Genomic DNA, 16,140 nt, shown 5'->3' on the forward strand with positions numbered 1-16,140 from the left:
TTGGCTCAACATGGCAAGATCATCCATCACTGCAGTTTTATAAAACTATAATATTAGCAAGTGAAACAGCTTTCACTGGTCATGAGAGTTCCAACACCGTCTCTCAAGTCTGCGTCAACAATCCACGTCAAATGCCTGTCATTGTATTTTAAATAACAGCAAATTGAAGACTTAAAACAATATTACTTAGTATATGTGAACAGTACCTATCTTAATAATGATAATATTAATATAAGTGACTATTATTGCTGATCATTTTCTTTTACTGTGTTCAAGATCTAAGTAAACAACAAACTTTTAGTGAGAGAAATCCTATTTTGTATTCTCCTCAGCTTTCTAATGTTCTTCTTCATATATTATTATCTCATGTATGCTGAAATGCTTTTATTAAATTGCAACAAAGGAAAGAAATTACGTCAATTTAATTAAGTAGCTTTTTTTCCACAAGGGTTTGGAATTTAAATTGAATACAGTTTTAGAAAAGAGCCTAAAATTATACAAAATTGCAACAAAAACGGCCAAGTCAAAATTTATATTAACAAAAAGATGGGTTCATTATGAGTCAGATTTCTCAAAACAGCAGAACTTAAATATTAAACCATTAAGGATATAACTATGAAAAAAATATATTTTGTGGCTATCATTGGTTTGTCTCTACAGGTTTTTCATCCATATTGAAAAATTTGCCTTCAGTGACTTGGCCGGATTTGATACTAGACGCCTCAAGTATGGGGAGAGAGGACAACCTTGTCTTACATTTTTTCTGGACTCTTGCTTTTTGTTCTTCTCCACTGACATTAACTGTTGTCATCTGGCATCAATACAGTTAAAAAATGAGTTTCTATCTCTCCATTTCAAACCTATCTTCTTCATGGTGCTGAACAGTAACTTCCATTTCAATCAGTCAAAGGCCTTTTCAAAATCAATGAATGTAAGGAAAGTCCACATGTCCATGTCTAATCTTCTCTCACAGAAAATGAAAAATATAAACATTCAGGATTATGCAAGACATCATTAGGCTAACCAATAATCAGCCAAAATCACACCATTAGAATTTATAATTGGCTTTAATATACAAAATTACTCTACAGGACTACATTTATATTTTTATACATTATATTAAATTATTCCTTCAAACAATTCTGGACTAGCAGGTTTCCCCAGACCAGGCTGAATTACTACAGTTGGCTTTTCTCCATCAGCTGCCTTCCTTGCAATATTCTGTCTACCCTGCTTATACTTCACTTTCAAAAGAGGTTCTTCTACAACTGATTGACCCTTGGCTCTCAAATCTCTCATGATTACTTCCTAGAACAGGAAACATGTATAAATCAGATGACTAATTTAGACTAATATAGAAACATCATCTTTTTTATAAACAATAAAATCTACACATGGCTCAATTTGCACAATTAACTTAAAACCATTACAAAACCACAAAATGAAAACAAAACAATTAAACCACTGGAAGTACAACATCCACCGTACAATGGTTTATTTTTACAATTGGCTTTACGTTGCACCGACACAGATAGGTCTTATGGCGATGACGGAATGGGAAACGTATGAAGTGGGAAGGAAGCGGCCGTGTGAAAATGGGAAACCACAGAAAAACATCTTCAGGGCTCCGACAGTGGGATTCGAACCCACTATCTCCAGAATACAAGCTCACAGCTGCGTGCCCCTAACCATGGCCAACTTGCTCGGTGTACAATACATAATTATTTTTTTTTTAATGCTATTTGTTTGGGGCGTTGACCAATGTGGATCTTTTGCCCCTGCTGGCACCATATTGTATGAACCTGCGTGTAATTGGAATGGTGGTAGTGTGGAATGTTGTGTGTGAGGAAAGGAAGATTAAGGACATCTCAAACACCCAGTCCCCAGGCCAGGGATATTAAACATTACAATTAAAAACCCCGGACTTGGCCGGGAATCGAACCCGGGGCCGCCGAGTGACAGGCGGACACGTTACCCCTCCACTGCGGGACCGGACGCAATACATACTTAGGATAACTAACATACAGTTAGAAAACCAAGAATAACAGCCAAGGAGATTCGTCATGCTGAACATGCATCACTTTATAATATGTAGCCCTTCAGGGTGAGTAGCGGTCAGTTGGTAGGCCAAAGCCCCTCAGGGCCTTAAAGTTAAATAAGGAATTAGTGCCGTGGCTGAAACGCCAAATGAGCTAAATGTCTGTAATGATTGTTTTGATGCTTATGTCAATAAGTACTTGAATGGGGGGGGGGTTATATGTTTTGTAAACGACAAAAATGCTGTATGTGAAAGAAAGAACGGATATATAAACAGAAACTGAAAGAAGGTTACGCATTTGTAACTTGGTAGTATGTAGCCTACTTTGTTTGTACATAATAAGTATATAAGACATGTAAATATAAAACATCAATAGCCACACATTATATAAATATCTAGTTTCTATGAATTCTAAGTTGCTTTGTCCTTTATAACTCCTTCCATTCCATAACCAAGGCTTTTCTTTTACCGAAATCTTAACAAAATATGTACAGTGTTCTTATCCACCTGTGGCTGGTGGGATCACCAAATGAAGTTAATTAACTTTTTAATGTTTAAGATATAGAGAAAGCCACAGCAAGCTTAATGCTTGTTAGAAGGTTTATGTAGAAAGTACTGAATATTTGAAACTTTCATTTATAAGTATGACTGTTCTATTTATTTTAACAGATATTTCCCAATGTGTGGAGGAGCATTTGCTGAATGGCAGCAAAGCCGAGTTTGCAACACCATACCACTCGATGCCACCAACATTGCTGTTCACACTCCACTCTCCGGTATTGTCGTAGTAAGGTATTTGTTGTCTGCCGCTCATTGGGAGCATGTTTTGCAGTCATTGGTTAATTGGTTGTGCTTCTTCCATACTCCAAACCTCCAAAGATTAGATGTATCACCTTCATATTCATTACAAGCTAAGAGATACTCTAAATATAATACCAATATAGTTGGTCCGTTATTGGTCATTATAAATTTTCCAGCTAACTCATTCCTGGTTGCCAGTGTTTCACCCCAGTGTGCTAAGTTGGGCTCATCAGTTGGTAAATAGCACACTACCAAGATGCATGGCTAGTGCATACCATGGAGGCTACTGCGTAGGCTACTTGCAGCCACTGGCAGTGTCAATGCACTATTAGAGACTTTGTCTCATTACCAAAAACTGATGCCTACCTGCCCATCAGATGATAAAGATGTACAGTGTGTTTTTATCTGCCTGGGGCTGATGGGAGCCCCAAATGAAGTTAATCAACTTCTTAATGTTTAAGATATAGAGAAAGCCACAGCAAGCTTAATAGTTGTTTGAAGGTTTGTGTAGGAAGTACTGAATAGTTGAAATTTTCATTCATAATTATGACTGTTCAATTTATTTTAACAGATATTTCCCAATGTGTGGAGGAGCATTTGCTGAACAGTAGCAAAGCAGAGTTTGTAACCCCTGGGTAGATGATATAGGAATCAACATCTATATCATCTGATGGTCAGGCAGGCATCAATTTTTGGTAATGGGACAAAGTCTCTCAAAGTGCATTGCCACTGCCGATGGCTGCAAGTAACCTACGCAGTGGCCTCCACGGCATGCACTAGCCATGCATCTTGGTAGGTGTGCTATTTACCAACTGATGAGCGCAACTAGCACACTGGGGTGAAATGCTGACAACCAGGAATGAGTTAGCTGGAAAATTTATAATGTCCAATAATGGACTATTTATACTGGTATCATAAATTTACTCATTCGGGACAAATATTGCAGGTTCCATATAGGAATCAACATCTAGATACTCTAAATATGAAGCATGTTTTTTAAAGTAAGCTCAATTTTTAAATATGGCCGCTACAGCGCCTCGGTCATCAGTCAAAGCATGTGCTCTCAGTACGTATATCTGTAGGCTAGCCACAAATGCCACTACGGAAGCATTTGCCCATATTTATGTTTGTTTGCGTGTATTGAAAATGCCTCTGACAATTAACGGTCCTGCCGAGTGTGAAGTACGCGCTGTGATTCGTTTTCTAAATGCAAAGGATGTGAAAGCTGTTGAAATTAATCAGCAGATTAGTGAAGTGTATGGAAAACACACTATGAACAAAGGAATGGTAAGAAAATGGGTTAAAGCATTTAAAGAAGGCTGTACTAATGCCCACGACGAGAAGCATAGTGGACAACTGTCTGTCATTACTGAAGACTTGGTGCAAATGTTGATGCAAAGATTCGAGAAAACAGACGCTTTACGATTTCACCATTAAGTTACGCGTTGCCTGAAATTTCAAGGAGTGTTTTTTATGAAACTGTCAGGATGTTTAAATTATCGGAAGTTGTGCTCACACTGGGTACTGAGGATGCTGACAGAGATGCACAAAACCAAGCACGTATGCAATGCTTTGACTTTCTTTGAACGGTACAGTAATGAAGGTGATGAGTTTCTAAGCCGAATTGTCACAGATGATGAAACATGAGTGGATTATGTTATGCTGCTGGAATCAAAACAGCAATCCATGAAATTGAGACACTCAACATCACCCAAGAAAGTGAAGTGCAAACAGACAATTTCAGCTCGCAAGCTTATGTGCACTGTGTTTTGGAATAGGCAGTGTGTGTTGCTTTTGGATTTTTTGTATCGGGGTGACACAATAAATGCCAAATGGAATGGCATGCTCACAAGGGGGATTCTTTTGCTTCATGATAATGCGCGACCTCACAAGGCTAATCGAACCCGAGACCTCATCACTTCATTTGGTTGGGAACAATCCGATCATCCTCCGTATAGTCCTGACCTAGCACCTAGTGACTAGCACTTGTTCCTGCACTTGAAAAAGCATTTAGGAGGTCAGCACCACAACAATGGTGATGATAACCTAAAAATGACTGTGCTACAGTGGGTGGCACATCAGTCGGCAGATTTCTATGAGGATGGAATTCAGAAGCTGATTTCATGATATGACAAGTGCCTTAATATGTTTGGAACTTATGTTGAGAAGTAGTTTAAGGTACAGGCTTACAAGTAAAAAGAATGGTTAAAAACTGCATTACTTTTTTTCAAAGAACAAGATGGCAGTTACTTAAAGAACATGCCTCGTACATTCCATATCGAGTTTGATTTACTGCCAGTATCTTGTCTGATTCCACTACAGAAACTGGATGACCATCATAATGAAATAACATTTACCTTCAGAAGGGGCGGGAACTGAATAGCTTCAGGTAGAATTCTTTCCTCCTTATCTGTACTGGGTTCAAACCTGCAGTAAGCTTCTTCCTCATCTTTATGCAGAAGTCTGTAATCGGCTTTGTATGATGCACTACACACCTCAACCAAATTAGTGTATTTTCGGCCACGAAAGACTTTTTCTGCCCAAACTCGAACTTTACGTGGATCCTGAGCATAGGAAAAAAAAGTCAGTGAGCCAACATACAAAGTATACATAGCATAACACTGGTATTTTATTAATACATCCATAACAGGGTATATAACCCCAATTACAATGGACAGTACATAATACATTCAATACATATGGGTATATCCCTCAAAAATATATAACAGTACAAACAAAAAATCATAACAAGTAAAATACAAAAATTAAAAGAGACAAATTAACATAGGAAAAGAGAAAATAACAAAAAAAAAACCACACAAACAAATTATAAGTGTCAAAAACAACTGTGGCATTACATACATCAGTGCCGAATTAATTTCCTCCAATACATTATTAATTTTGATGCTAATATTGTTTCTACATTTTCTGAAAATAAAGTCTGAAAATAAAGGGAAGGATAAAGCAAAATATTCTTGTCTGATATCTGCATACATTTTGTTATATGTTCCAAAAAAATTTACAACTGGTGAATTTTTGTGAAGTGACGTGCTTGAGACAGGACAGTCAAATGTTTTTCTCAAATGTAAAGTTAACATCTCTTTAACACGCACTATATGTATGTAATACGATCTAATAGATTGAAAGTTGATTCCAATTACAAAGCAGTCGTGAAAATTAAATATTCATTACCCTCTTTATATTAAAATTGAGTTTCTTGAGAAATTGCTGGTTATCCAACATTCCATTAACTGTCTCGTACATAAATATATGTTGAGCTGATGTTCTACATGTACTGAGCTACATTAAGGCAAAGTTGTTAAGTAGAGTTCTATACAAAAATCTATGATAATATAATGATCGGTTTAAAATTAAATAAAAGAACTGCATTTTTAAAAATGTTCTTTATTTTGTTAATAGCACATGTGTACTGAGGAGCCCACACTACACATGCATATTTAAGTTTACTTCTGACAAGATAAATGAATAAGATTTTTGAAGTGTATTCATCACTAAGTTCTTGAGAATTTGTAATAATAAATACTAATTGCTTATATTCATCATCTGTAACGTAATGAATATGACTGTTTAAAAAGAAATCTTTGAATCCAGTATAACTCCCAAAACTATATACTGTGAAGAGATTTGGCTGTACATTGCTCAGAATTATACAATAATGGTATTTATTTCTGTTCCGGTCATGTCCACAGTAAGAAGGAAATGCAATTTTTTCTGTCATCACGAGAAAATGGCTTAACAGAATTTTATGAAAATCAGTACGTAAAGGCTATAAATAATTTTATTCATACTAAGTGAAATGGTAGTTTAGGAGAAGGCCTAAAATTGAATCATCAAACATCTATGTTATTAGTGGTTCTATCAATAAAAAGATAATATAATTTCCAATCATTTACGTCTCACACAGTTTTACTGTACCAGCTATAACAGAGATATTCACAAAATTATACTTTTATTGGCTATTCTACGTCAACGCCAAGCCATGAGAAAAATAAGGCACTATAGTCTAGGATATAAATAATGTATTCACACTGGGTGAAATGGTAGTGTAAAGGAAGGCCTAAAGTCTATTCTCTGATAACTGTGCTATTAGTGGTCTTACTGATAAATACTACATAACAAAAGTTACAGAGAATACAGTTTTACCATACTGGCTATGATACCAGAGATACTGTATTAATGAATTTAGACTTTTGTTGTTTAATCCATATCAGCGTCGAGCATCACCAACATGGAAATAATGTTCAATTGTGTTAACTGGCTATGGTGGTGGTTTCTGTTAGGTGAAAAGAATCATGTGGTCATCACCCTATATCGGCAAGGAAAATTGTGAAGATGCTTACAAAATGAGAAAAAGAATCGTAAAGGATCAAACATGAAGAATAAAACAAGATGGAGTGATGAGAGGAGAGAGAAAGACCCACTTTACATTGAATACCCTAATATCACAGAGTCGGAAGAAAACTAAATGTCTTCACATTCCAAAATATGGCATTACTGCTACATATCTAGCATGCCATTCCTCTGATTCATACATGTTCTGATAATTACTGGTACGTGTCACATTTTCACTCTAGCTGTGAATCGGATTTATTTTCTCTATTTACCTCAGCCACCAATATGGCCAACCTGATTACATTATTTACTCAAGTTTCCAAATATTCCTAGAAATATCTGTCATCAGCTGTAACTCGATCCGAGTATATATAACTTCTTCCTGCATAACGTGAGCAGTTCAACTCCGTTTATGATTGTGTTTGTGATGACTAAACAGACCAATCTTGGCATAAAACATATACCCACACAAATGACACTGAATAGATGCAGAAGGGAGGGGATGTAATTGACGGGGCTTTCTTGCGTGTTGTTGCTTGACCTCTTAATGTCCGTGGTGTTCTCTTTCGAACAAGTGAACGGTCCACAGCACATTCTTCCCATGTCAGTATATTTATACCAGTTATCTTCATGATGTGTATCAGCTGGTCCTTAAAACGCTTAAGAGGGGCTCCATGAGGTCTACTGCCGGAGCAAAGTTCACTATAAAGAATTTGGCGGGGAAGCCTGGTATCACTCATGCGGTGAACATGCCTAAATACCTCAGTTGATGCGTGATGATTGTTGCCTCAATGCTATTTCGCTGCGCTTTGTTGAGAACTGCAGTGTTGGTCACATAGACCTCCCACTTAATATTCAAGAAGTATCTCATTTTTTGTTAATGAAAGTGCTTAAGTTTTTTGATATGGCGATAGAGTGTCCAAGTTTCACAGCCATACAGTAGCGTGGAAATGACAACAGCTTTGTACACCACGAGTTTGGTATGCAGTTTTAGGTCGTTATTCATGAAGACTCTGTGCATTAAACTGTCCTAATGCTGCATGAGCAGCCCCAATTCTTTTATCAACATCTTGTTCGCAGGCACACCGTTTAGGCAAGATGCTTCCAAGATATGAAAAAAGATCAACTTGCTCCAGTATTGTGTCTAAGATGGAGATACTGAACTTAGGAAGAGTTAATCCTAGGACACGTTGTGCAAGTACCTTCGTTTATTTTTTTATTTTATTTTTGCATTAATGGCAAGACCAAAGTGATCACATGCAGTTTTAAAGCAGCTGAGTGACTGTTGTAGTACTGCAGGTGTTAGAGCAGGAGATGCAGTGCCATAGACTTGCTGCAATCATGCCAACGTTGTTTGCAGATGATTCATGCAGTATGGCAGCCATGTACAGTGCAAATAGTGTAGGAGCAAGCACACAGCCTTGTTTCAATCCATGAGTGAGTGGGAACGAATCTGATACTGTGTTACCATGAAGAAACTGTCCAGACATGCCATCATGAAGAGCTTGAACCAATTCCACATAACGTTCAGGACATCCAAAAATATCTCGATACTTTCCACATAGCAGAACATGGTACTGAATTAAAGGCTTTTTCCAGACCATAGAAAACTAAATACAGAGGCTGCTGTTGCTCTCTGCATTTTTCCTGGAGTTGTCTAGCACAGAAGATCATATCTGTAATGCCTCTGGAGGTTCGGACACCACATTGAGACTCAAGCAAAATCATCTCTGAGATAACTAATAATAATAATAATGTTATTTGCTTTATGTCCCACTAACTACTTTTACGGTTTTCGGAGACGCCCAGGTGCCAAAATTTTGTCCCACAGGAGTTCTTTTACATGCTAGGAAATCTACCAACACGAGGCTGATGTATTTGAGCACCTTCAAATACCACCGGACTGAGCCAGGATCGAACCTGCCAAGTTGGAGTCAGAAGGCCAGCGCCTCAACCATCTGAGCCACTCAGCCCGACTCTGAGATAACTTGGAGCCAGTTTAATAGAATTCTTGCAAGAATTTTACCTGCAATTGACAAAAGCGATATACCACAGTAGTTCCCACATACACTACGACTGCCTTTCTTGAAGATCGTGATGATGATAGCATTTAAGTCGACAGGTACTTCTCGAGTTTCCCAAATCAAGAGGATAAGTGTGAAAAGTCTAGTCTTCAAGGGTATACCTCCATTCTGTATCGGTTCCAGAGCGATGTTATCAGGAACCAGGAGCCTTTCTTGGTTTTCCTTTTTTTTTGCTAGTGGCTTTACGTCGCACTGACACAGATAGGTCCTATGGCGACAATGGAATAGGAAACGCCTAGGGGTTGGAAGGAAACGGCTGTGGCTTTAATAAAGGTACAGCCCCAGCATTTGCCTGGCGTGAAAATAGGAAACCACGGAAAACCATCTTCAGGGCTGCCGACAGTAAGATTCGAACCCACTATCTCCCGGATGAAAGCTCACAGTCGCACACCCCTAACCGCATGGCCAACTCGCCTGGTTGGTTTTAGTTAATTTCCCTGTAGAGGCCTCAGTATTGCGAATATAACCGTGTGTTGACAAATGTCAAGAGATGAGGAAAAGGGCAATTAGCAAGGGATTACTCAGTAGGGGGCCGAAACATGACCACCGAGCTAACAGGGGCTACAGCCAGAAACAGTTGCAAGCTTACAACATCATGTCAGCTTTTGCACATCGGTTCCAGGAAACAACAATATCCTAGGGATCCTGGGGTTGTACCGTGGTTGAGAGATGTGCTGTGTTTAAGTTGCAGCGTTGGGAAGACTGTGACAGGATTGCGAGCTACATGTTAGTTGTGAAAAGGTTTTTTTCTTCTAACAGTAACAAGACAGATTGCCGATGCGAGCCTAAGTTCTATAGACAGGCCTATATATTTTGTCAAATGCCCAGGGACTGATTGGAACCTCAAATGGCACCATAAAAAGTGCAAGTAACTATTTTGTAATTAGCGGGTGTGATAACTCAGTTCCAATGGTTCTATCTGCTCATCAAGACGGCCGAGGCTTGAATCGCAGTCAATGCATGAAACACTTTTAAAACTGGAAGTCACGTTCTATTGATTTGGATTCTACTTAAAACACTAGATCCCATTCCTGACCTTTCTTTAGTACTTTTGAGCCATAACTGCATCATTTATGGTGGTGTATTTTGAGTATCCAACCATTCTTCAGCTTACCTTATACCTTAAATGGTGAGTGGATGCAGTGGCGTACTCACAAAATTTCAGTGGGTGGATAAGTCCAGGCCAGTAGCGTTAATACAACTTTTCCTTGGAAAGGGTTCTGAAAATATTTTTTTTTTAGAATTTGCTTTACGTTGCACCGTAGGTCTCGTGGGAAGGAAGCGGCCGTGACCTTAATTAAGGTACAGCCCCAGCATTTGCCTGGTGTGAAAATGGGAAACCATGGAAAACCATTTTTAGGGCTGCCAACAGTGGGGTTCGAACCCACTATCTCCCAGATGCAGCTCACAGTTGTGCGCCCCTAACCGCACAGCCAACTCACCCGGTAGATATGAAAAGAAAGCCGGTCCTACCGAGTTCAGTGACGGATCTTCAGTAGATATTGATGGTTTTGATTGTTACCGTGTAATTATATCCAACAATCGAAATTATAGCTTCCGTACTCTTAACATAAACCGGCTGCATTATTGAAACTGTTCGTAAAATTGATAATATCGTTCTTCGTTTGTGAGGAAGTAGAATTTTCATTTAATTTGTCTTCTTAAAAAAAGGAACCACTTTGGTACTACTCCCCGTGAAGGCGACTAGCTTCCAGGTCGTAGATATTTTGATTACGGGAGACTCAAGGCCAACCCTATTGCACCCACAAACAAGGCTGTATCTTCCCCATCCCATGCCTTTCTTAACTCTGTCAGTGCCGGGAATCGAATCCAGGATGCCTTGAGTCAAATTCTAAAATAAGGAGACCTAAAAGTATACAGCCGACCCTGCGGTGTAGGGGTAGCGTACCTGCCTCTTACCGGAGGCCCTGGGTTCAATTCCCGGCCAGATCAGGGATTTTTACCTGGATCTGAGGGCTGGTTCAAGGTACACTCAGCCTACGTGCTTATGATTGAGGAGCTATCTGACGGTGAGGAGGCGGCCCCGGTCTAGAAAGCCAAGAATAACGGCGGAGAGAATTCGTATGCTGACCACATGACACCTAATAATCTGCAGGCCTTCGGGCTGAAGAGTGGTCGCTTGGTAGGCGATGGCCCTTTAGGGCTGTTACACCATAGAGTTTGGTTTGGAAAAGTAAACAAAGAAGGAAGCGACAACCCTGCAAAGCTCTTTAGCTTCCAACTAGTTCTTCAGTCCGGTTTTGTGCATTTAGGACAGTTGGAAAACGCACATCTTAATAAATGCTCCTCATAAAACCTTTGTAAAAATACTAACTGAACCTATTTTTTAACAATTATCACAAACGCCTCCTTTTCACGTGGCTCAGTTGGTTGAGTCGCTGTCCTTCTGAGTCCGAGTTTGCAGGTTCAAATCTCAGCATGTGTTGGTAGCCCTTAAAATGATGTTGAAATGGCAACAGCTCCATGTTGTTGGTTTCTGGCACATTAATAAAAATTATACATATTAATATTAACATCACAAAACTGTAACTTTATACTACTACATTCTGTATCCCAGGCTTGTGAGGGAAACTAACAGGGCAAGGTAAACCCTATTTAAAGTTAAAAACTTCATGGTTGAACAGAGAATTACAATAAAATAAGGTAAATTTAAGGGTTCCACCTTTTCAATACAAAACAATTATAATGTGCAATGTATCACAACATGTTAAATATGGTACCGGTTTCGACACTATGTTTGTGTCATCAGCAGCCGATCATTAAAAAGAGCAAAAGAACAAAATATATGAGAAAATATTCACACATATGACACACAAATGACAAGTGTAATGCTTAAAAGTAAGATAGTCCTTGAAGAAAAATCCGCATTAAAGTTTAAAAACATAATTCTTCTTGTTATAACATACTAGCTGATGTACCCGTGCTTTGCTACGGAGTTCTAAATTTTATACAGAATTCTAGGTTAGGTAGTGTAAATGTTGTGAGAAAGATTGTATTAAGTTGCATAGCTCTTAACGTTGCGCTAGAAGCACGACGGGCAAGTCACCAACGTCTTTCCTCATATCAAGACTGGGTTAGGTAATTTTCATTGTAATGGTAGGCCACCTTGCCTACCGTCAGTCACAATCAGGTTGGGGAGTTTTCATTATAATAGCAGACACTCGCTCTCTGCCTGCCTTTATAGATTCTCAGAAAGACTCTCTTAGTGGTTTTCCCAACTGAAATGAACATGGGTCATTACAATGACGTCGGTAGGAATGGTGCGATTAAAAGCAATGCCTTCATATGAAATACTCGATCAAATGAAAAACCACACATTTTTTCACTTTTAACGAACAGTACTATGCTGCCAAACTAACAGTCCAAAGCTACAGAGCTGGAATGACCAAGACGCAGACATCCGTGATCCATGAACAATCTTCGTCCTTTTTTCGGCAAGGGGGGGGGGGGTGTGTTTGTTCAAATAGTGGATAGTCCCAGGACAAAAACTATGCCCGTTTACTTATCGGCTTCCTGGGAGTACCCGATGAGTCGGAAAATCTCAATTCACTACACTGGCGGGGGAAAGAACTATCTGACGTGGAGACAATTTTTCCTCCAAGCCAGAGAAGAAACCACATCTTCGCTGCTAATTTGGAATAAAATTAATGTAGATTTAATGAAAGTGAAGAGGAAGAAGCTTTTCCTAAGAAACGGCTCTTTTCAAGGTTGAATTTTGAGTTATTTAGTGAATTGTGGTACTATAATTTGGAATAGGACTAAATCGTAATTCCAGACCAGTTCATACTACTACTCCTACTACTAACTGAGCCTCTGACTTAAGTGCACACACTGCTCATTCAAAACAGCGCGTCAGAGTAGGTATTGAATAGCTGGCATACTATGATGAACCAGTGTGTTACATACCAGCAGTATCAGAAAATGTATGAACCAGAGGATTGGCATGTTAAAGAAGAAAGTTATCTCACTCCTCAGCTATTTTCCGCCAATATTCAGTTAGGCTGTTATACTCGGTACGCAGCAGTAATCTCATCTATCAGAGTTGAATGACAGCATAAGAGACAAAGAAATTACAACAAACAACGCTCAGTGTAATGTTATTGTTGATCTATGTTACGCGCTTTCGATATTGTAGGCCGTCACATTATTAATTGTCTTCTGGTTCTGAAATACCACTCTTATCATAGTCGGTACGCTAAAACTGAATAAAACATAAATGATTGGAAATTATATTCTCTATAACTTTTGTTATGTAGTACTTTTCCATAGAACCAAGAACATAGATATTTAAAAATTAAATTTTAAGTGCCTTCCCCTAAACTACCATTTCACCCAGGGTGAATAACACTGTTTATAGCTTAAACTGTAGTTTCTTATTCCCCGACTCTATATACCGATTTTCATTAAATTCTGTTTACCCATTTTGTCGGGGCTCAGCGTTGATATGGACTTAGCAACAAAAATCCAAATTCATGAATATCTGTGTTATCATAGCCGGTACGGTAAAAATGCATAAGACGTAAATGATCAGAAAGTTATGTAGTATTTATAGATATGACCATATTTGAGAATTGAATTGTAGGCCTTCCCCTAACTACCATTTCACTCTGGGTGAATAAAATAATTTATAGCCTAGATTGTAGCGGCTCACCCCCCGACTCTACATACCGATTTTTATTAAATTCCCTTCAGCCGTTTTCTCGTGATGCGTGTACATACATACAGACAGAAATTACGGAAAAGTAAAAACTGCATTTTCTTGTTACTGTGGACATGATCGATACAGAAATACCATTCTTTTCAAATTCTGAGCAATGTACAGACAAAACTCTTATTTTATATATATAGATTTAAGACATGATAGTCTTGATTAAACTTGATGTGAAGGGGAAAGCCAAGCTTTAATGCTGAGTCTTAATTAGGTATGTGTTCAAAATCTTGAATATACACATTAAAATCTTGAAGTTGTTGTCTTGTTGTGACAGAGTAAAATGGATCTCTACATAGAGAAATAACTTTTAAACACAACTGATGTATAACAGTGGCTTTAAAGTTTTAAAGTTTAAAAACTTGGGTTGGTGGCCCTTAAAACGGTGCTGAAATGGCAACAGCTCCATGTCATTGGTTTCTGGCACATTAATAAAAATTACACACACATATGAAGTTTAAAAACTAAAGCCGCTGTTATACATCCATTGTATTTAAAATTTGTATCTCTATTTAGAGATCCATTTACTCTGTCACAACAAGACAACAACTTCAAGATTTTAATGTGTATATTCAAGATTTTAAACATATACCCAATCAAGATTAATCAAGACTACCATGTCTTAAATATGTTATAACAAGAAGAATCATATTTTAAAACTTTAATGTGGATTTTTCGTCAAGGGCTATCTTACTTTTAAGTGTTACACTTGTCATTTGTGTGTCATATGTGTGAATATTGTCTCGTACATTTTGTTCTTTTACTTTTTTTAATGACTGGCTGATGATGACACAAACATAGTGTCGAAGCCGGTACCATATTAAACATGTCGTGATACATTGCACAATATAATTGTATTGAAAAGGTGGAACTCTTAAATTTACCTTATCTTATTGTAGGCAAACCCTACCTTCTTGAGAGAGAGAGAGAGAGAGAGAGAGAGAGAGAGAGAGAATACTCATGCTATGCCTACTTTCAAAAACTCCATTAAAGATCATTTATCTCAAATATCATTCCAAGTCACCTCTCCACTGATAACTTGGAACATTCCACTTAATCAAGCTGTTCGTCTCCTTACTCGTAAGTCTTTCCTACCTGAAGTTTGCAACAATTTCGTAACATCACTCTTTTATTGGAAATCACCCTGAACAAATCGCGCTGTTTCCTTTGGAACTTCCAGTTCTCGAATCAAGTAATTAACAAGCTATGTGAAATATATAACACAGGAGAAGTGCTAGCAGATTATTACAAAAAATATCCCTGTATTAATCAAAGCTGGTGCTGAAAAATGTGATAGATAGGCCTACATACTCATTAGACTGTTACACTTTTTTTTTTCCTTCTTCCATGAATTATGATTCGGTAGACACCATTTATTATAAATAGGTCTATAATAAAGACGAAGATGGTTAGTACAGGACAGAAGAATCGTTGAACCACGGTTTACTAAAACCCTCCCTTCTCCTTCATCAACCTCCGAACAAAGAGAGATTATGGAGAAACTAAAAAAGGCAAACCTAGGATATCCATTATACAAACAAATATATTCACTATTTCGTGCAATGAGGAAAATATCAAACTAACCTCGTTTGGCAAAGTCTCCACCTTACATATTTTAAGATAACTGGGTTCCGGATACCGTTCGAAACGGCTACGGACCACTATTCTTCCAACACCAAAATTTTTGAGGTTTCCTACTATTTCCCACAGAGTCTTTCCCTTAAAATCAGTTGTTCTTCCAATGTACTTTATGGGCATTTTAATCGCTTACTCCAACAGCAAAGAACACAGAGAGGTTTTACAGGTTATGTTTACATGGACCCAAAGAATACGTTATTTGTTCATCGATAGATATCCCACTGCTCAGATACCTTATAACCTATCGTAACCAACACGTACAAATGAACTTACACTTTACTGAACAGAATTCCTTTTTAAAAAAGGTGAATTCTTCTATATTATTGATCATAGCAAAAAACTCCGGAGTATAGTAAAACTGATACTAACACAGTTCAAAAAATGCTTTTGTAGAGATAAAATGTGATGATCAGGATAGAATCCTGACAACTGCGTGATGTTGGCATTTCGTAGAAAACTCTAATTATATTGATGGGTCATCTTCAGGTTATAAAGTC

The 16,140-nt window shown here is 38.0% G+C and overlaps 1 protein-coding gene across 1 annotated transcript; it reads right to left on the bottom strand.

Annotated features, from left to right (window-relative positions):
• Positions 1 to 1,048: 1,048 nt before the first annotated feature.
• On the bottom strand, positions 1,049 to 15,818 carry LOC136871638 (small ribosomal subunit protein mS34). The gene is made up of 3 exons (XM_067145116.2): positions 15,590 to 15,818; positions 5,197 to 5,403; positions 1,049 to 1,308 (listed from the first exon to the last, which is right to left on the bottom strand). Exons 1-3 carry the CDS (start codon positions 15,761 to 15,763, stop codon positions 1,120 to 1,122), a joined length of 570 nt encoding a protein of 189 aa, XP_067001217.2. The 5' UTR covers positions 15,764 to 15,818; the 3' UTR covers positions 1,049 to 1,119.
• Between the last annotated feature and the right edge of the window lie 322 nt (positions 15,819 to 16,140).

The sequence above is a fragment of the Anabrus simplex genome, chromosome 4, assembly GCF_040414725.1.
Source record: "Anabrus simplex isolate iqAnaSimp1 chromosome 4, ASM4041472v1, whole genome shotgun sequence".
Taxonomy (NCBI): domain Eukaryota; kingdom Metazoa; phylum Arthropoda; class Insecta; order Orthoptera; family Tettigoniidae; genus Anabrus; species Anabrus simplex.

Bases quoted from the DNA above. Each gene is read 5' to 3' on its own strand.
- LOC136871638 (XM_067145116.2), bottom strand. From the start codon at position 15,763: ATGCCCATAAAGTACATTGGAAGAACAACTGATTTTAAGGGAAAGACT. The intron at 5,404-15,589 runs GTTAGTTTGATA...TCCTATGCTCAG, and splicing joins TGGAGACTTTGCCAAACGAG to GATCCACGTAAAGTTCGAGT. The intron at 1,309-5,196 runs GTAAATGTTATT...TTCCTGTTCTAG, and splicing joins AGTTCCCGCCCCTTCTGAAG to GAAGTAATCATGAGAGATTT.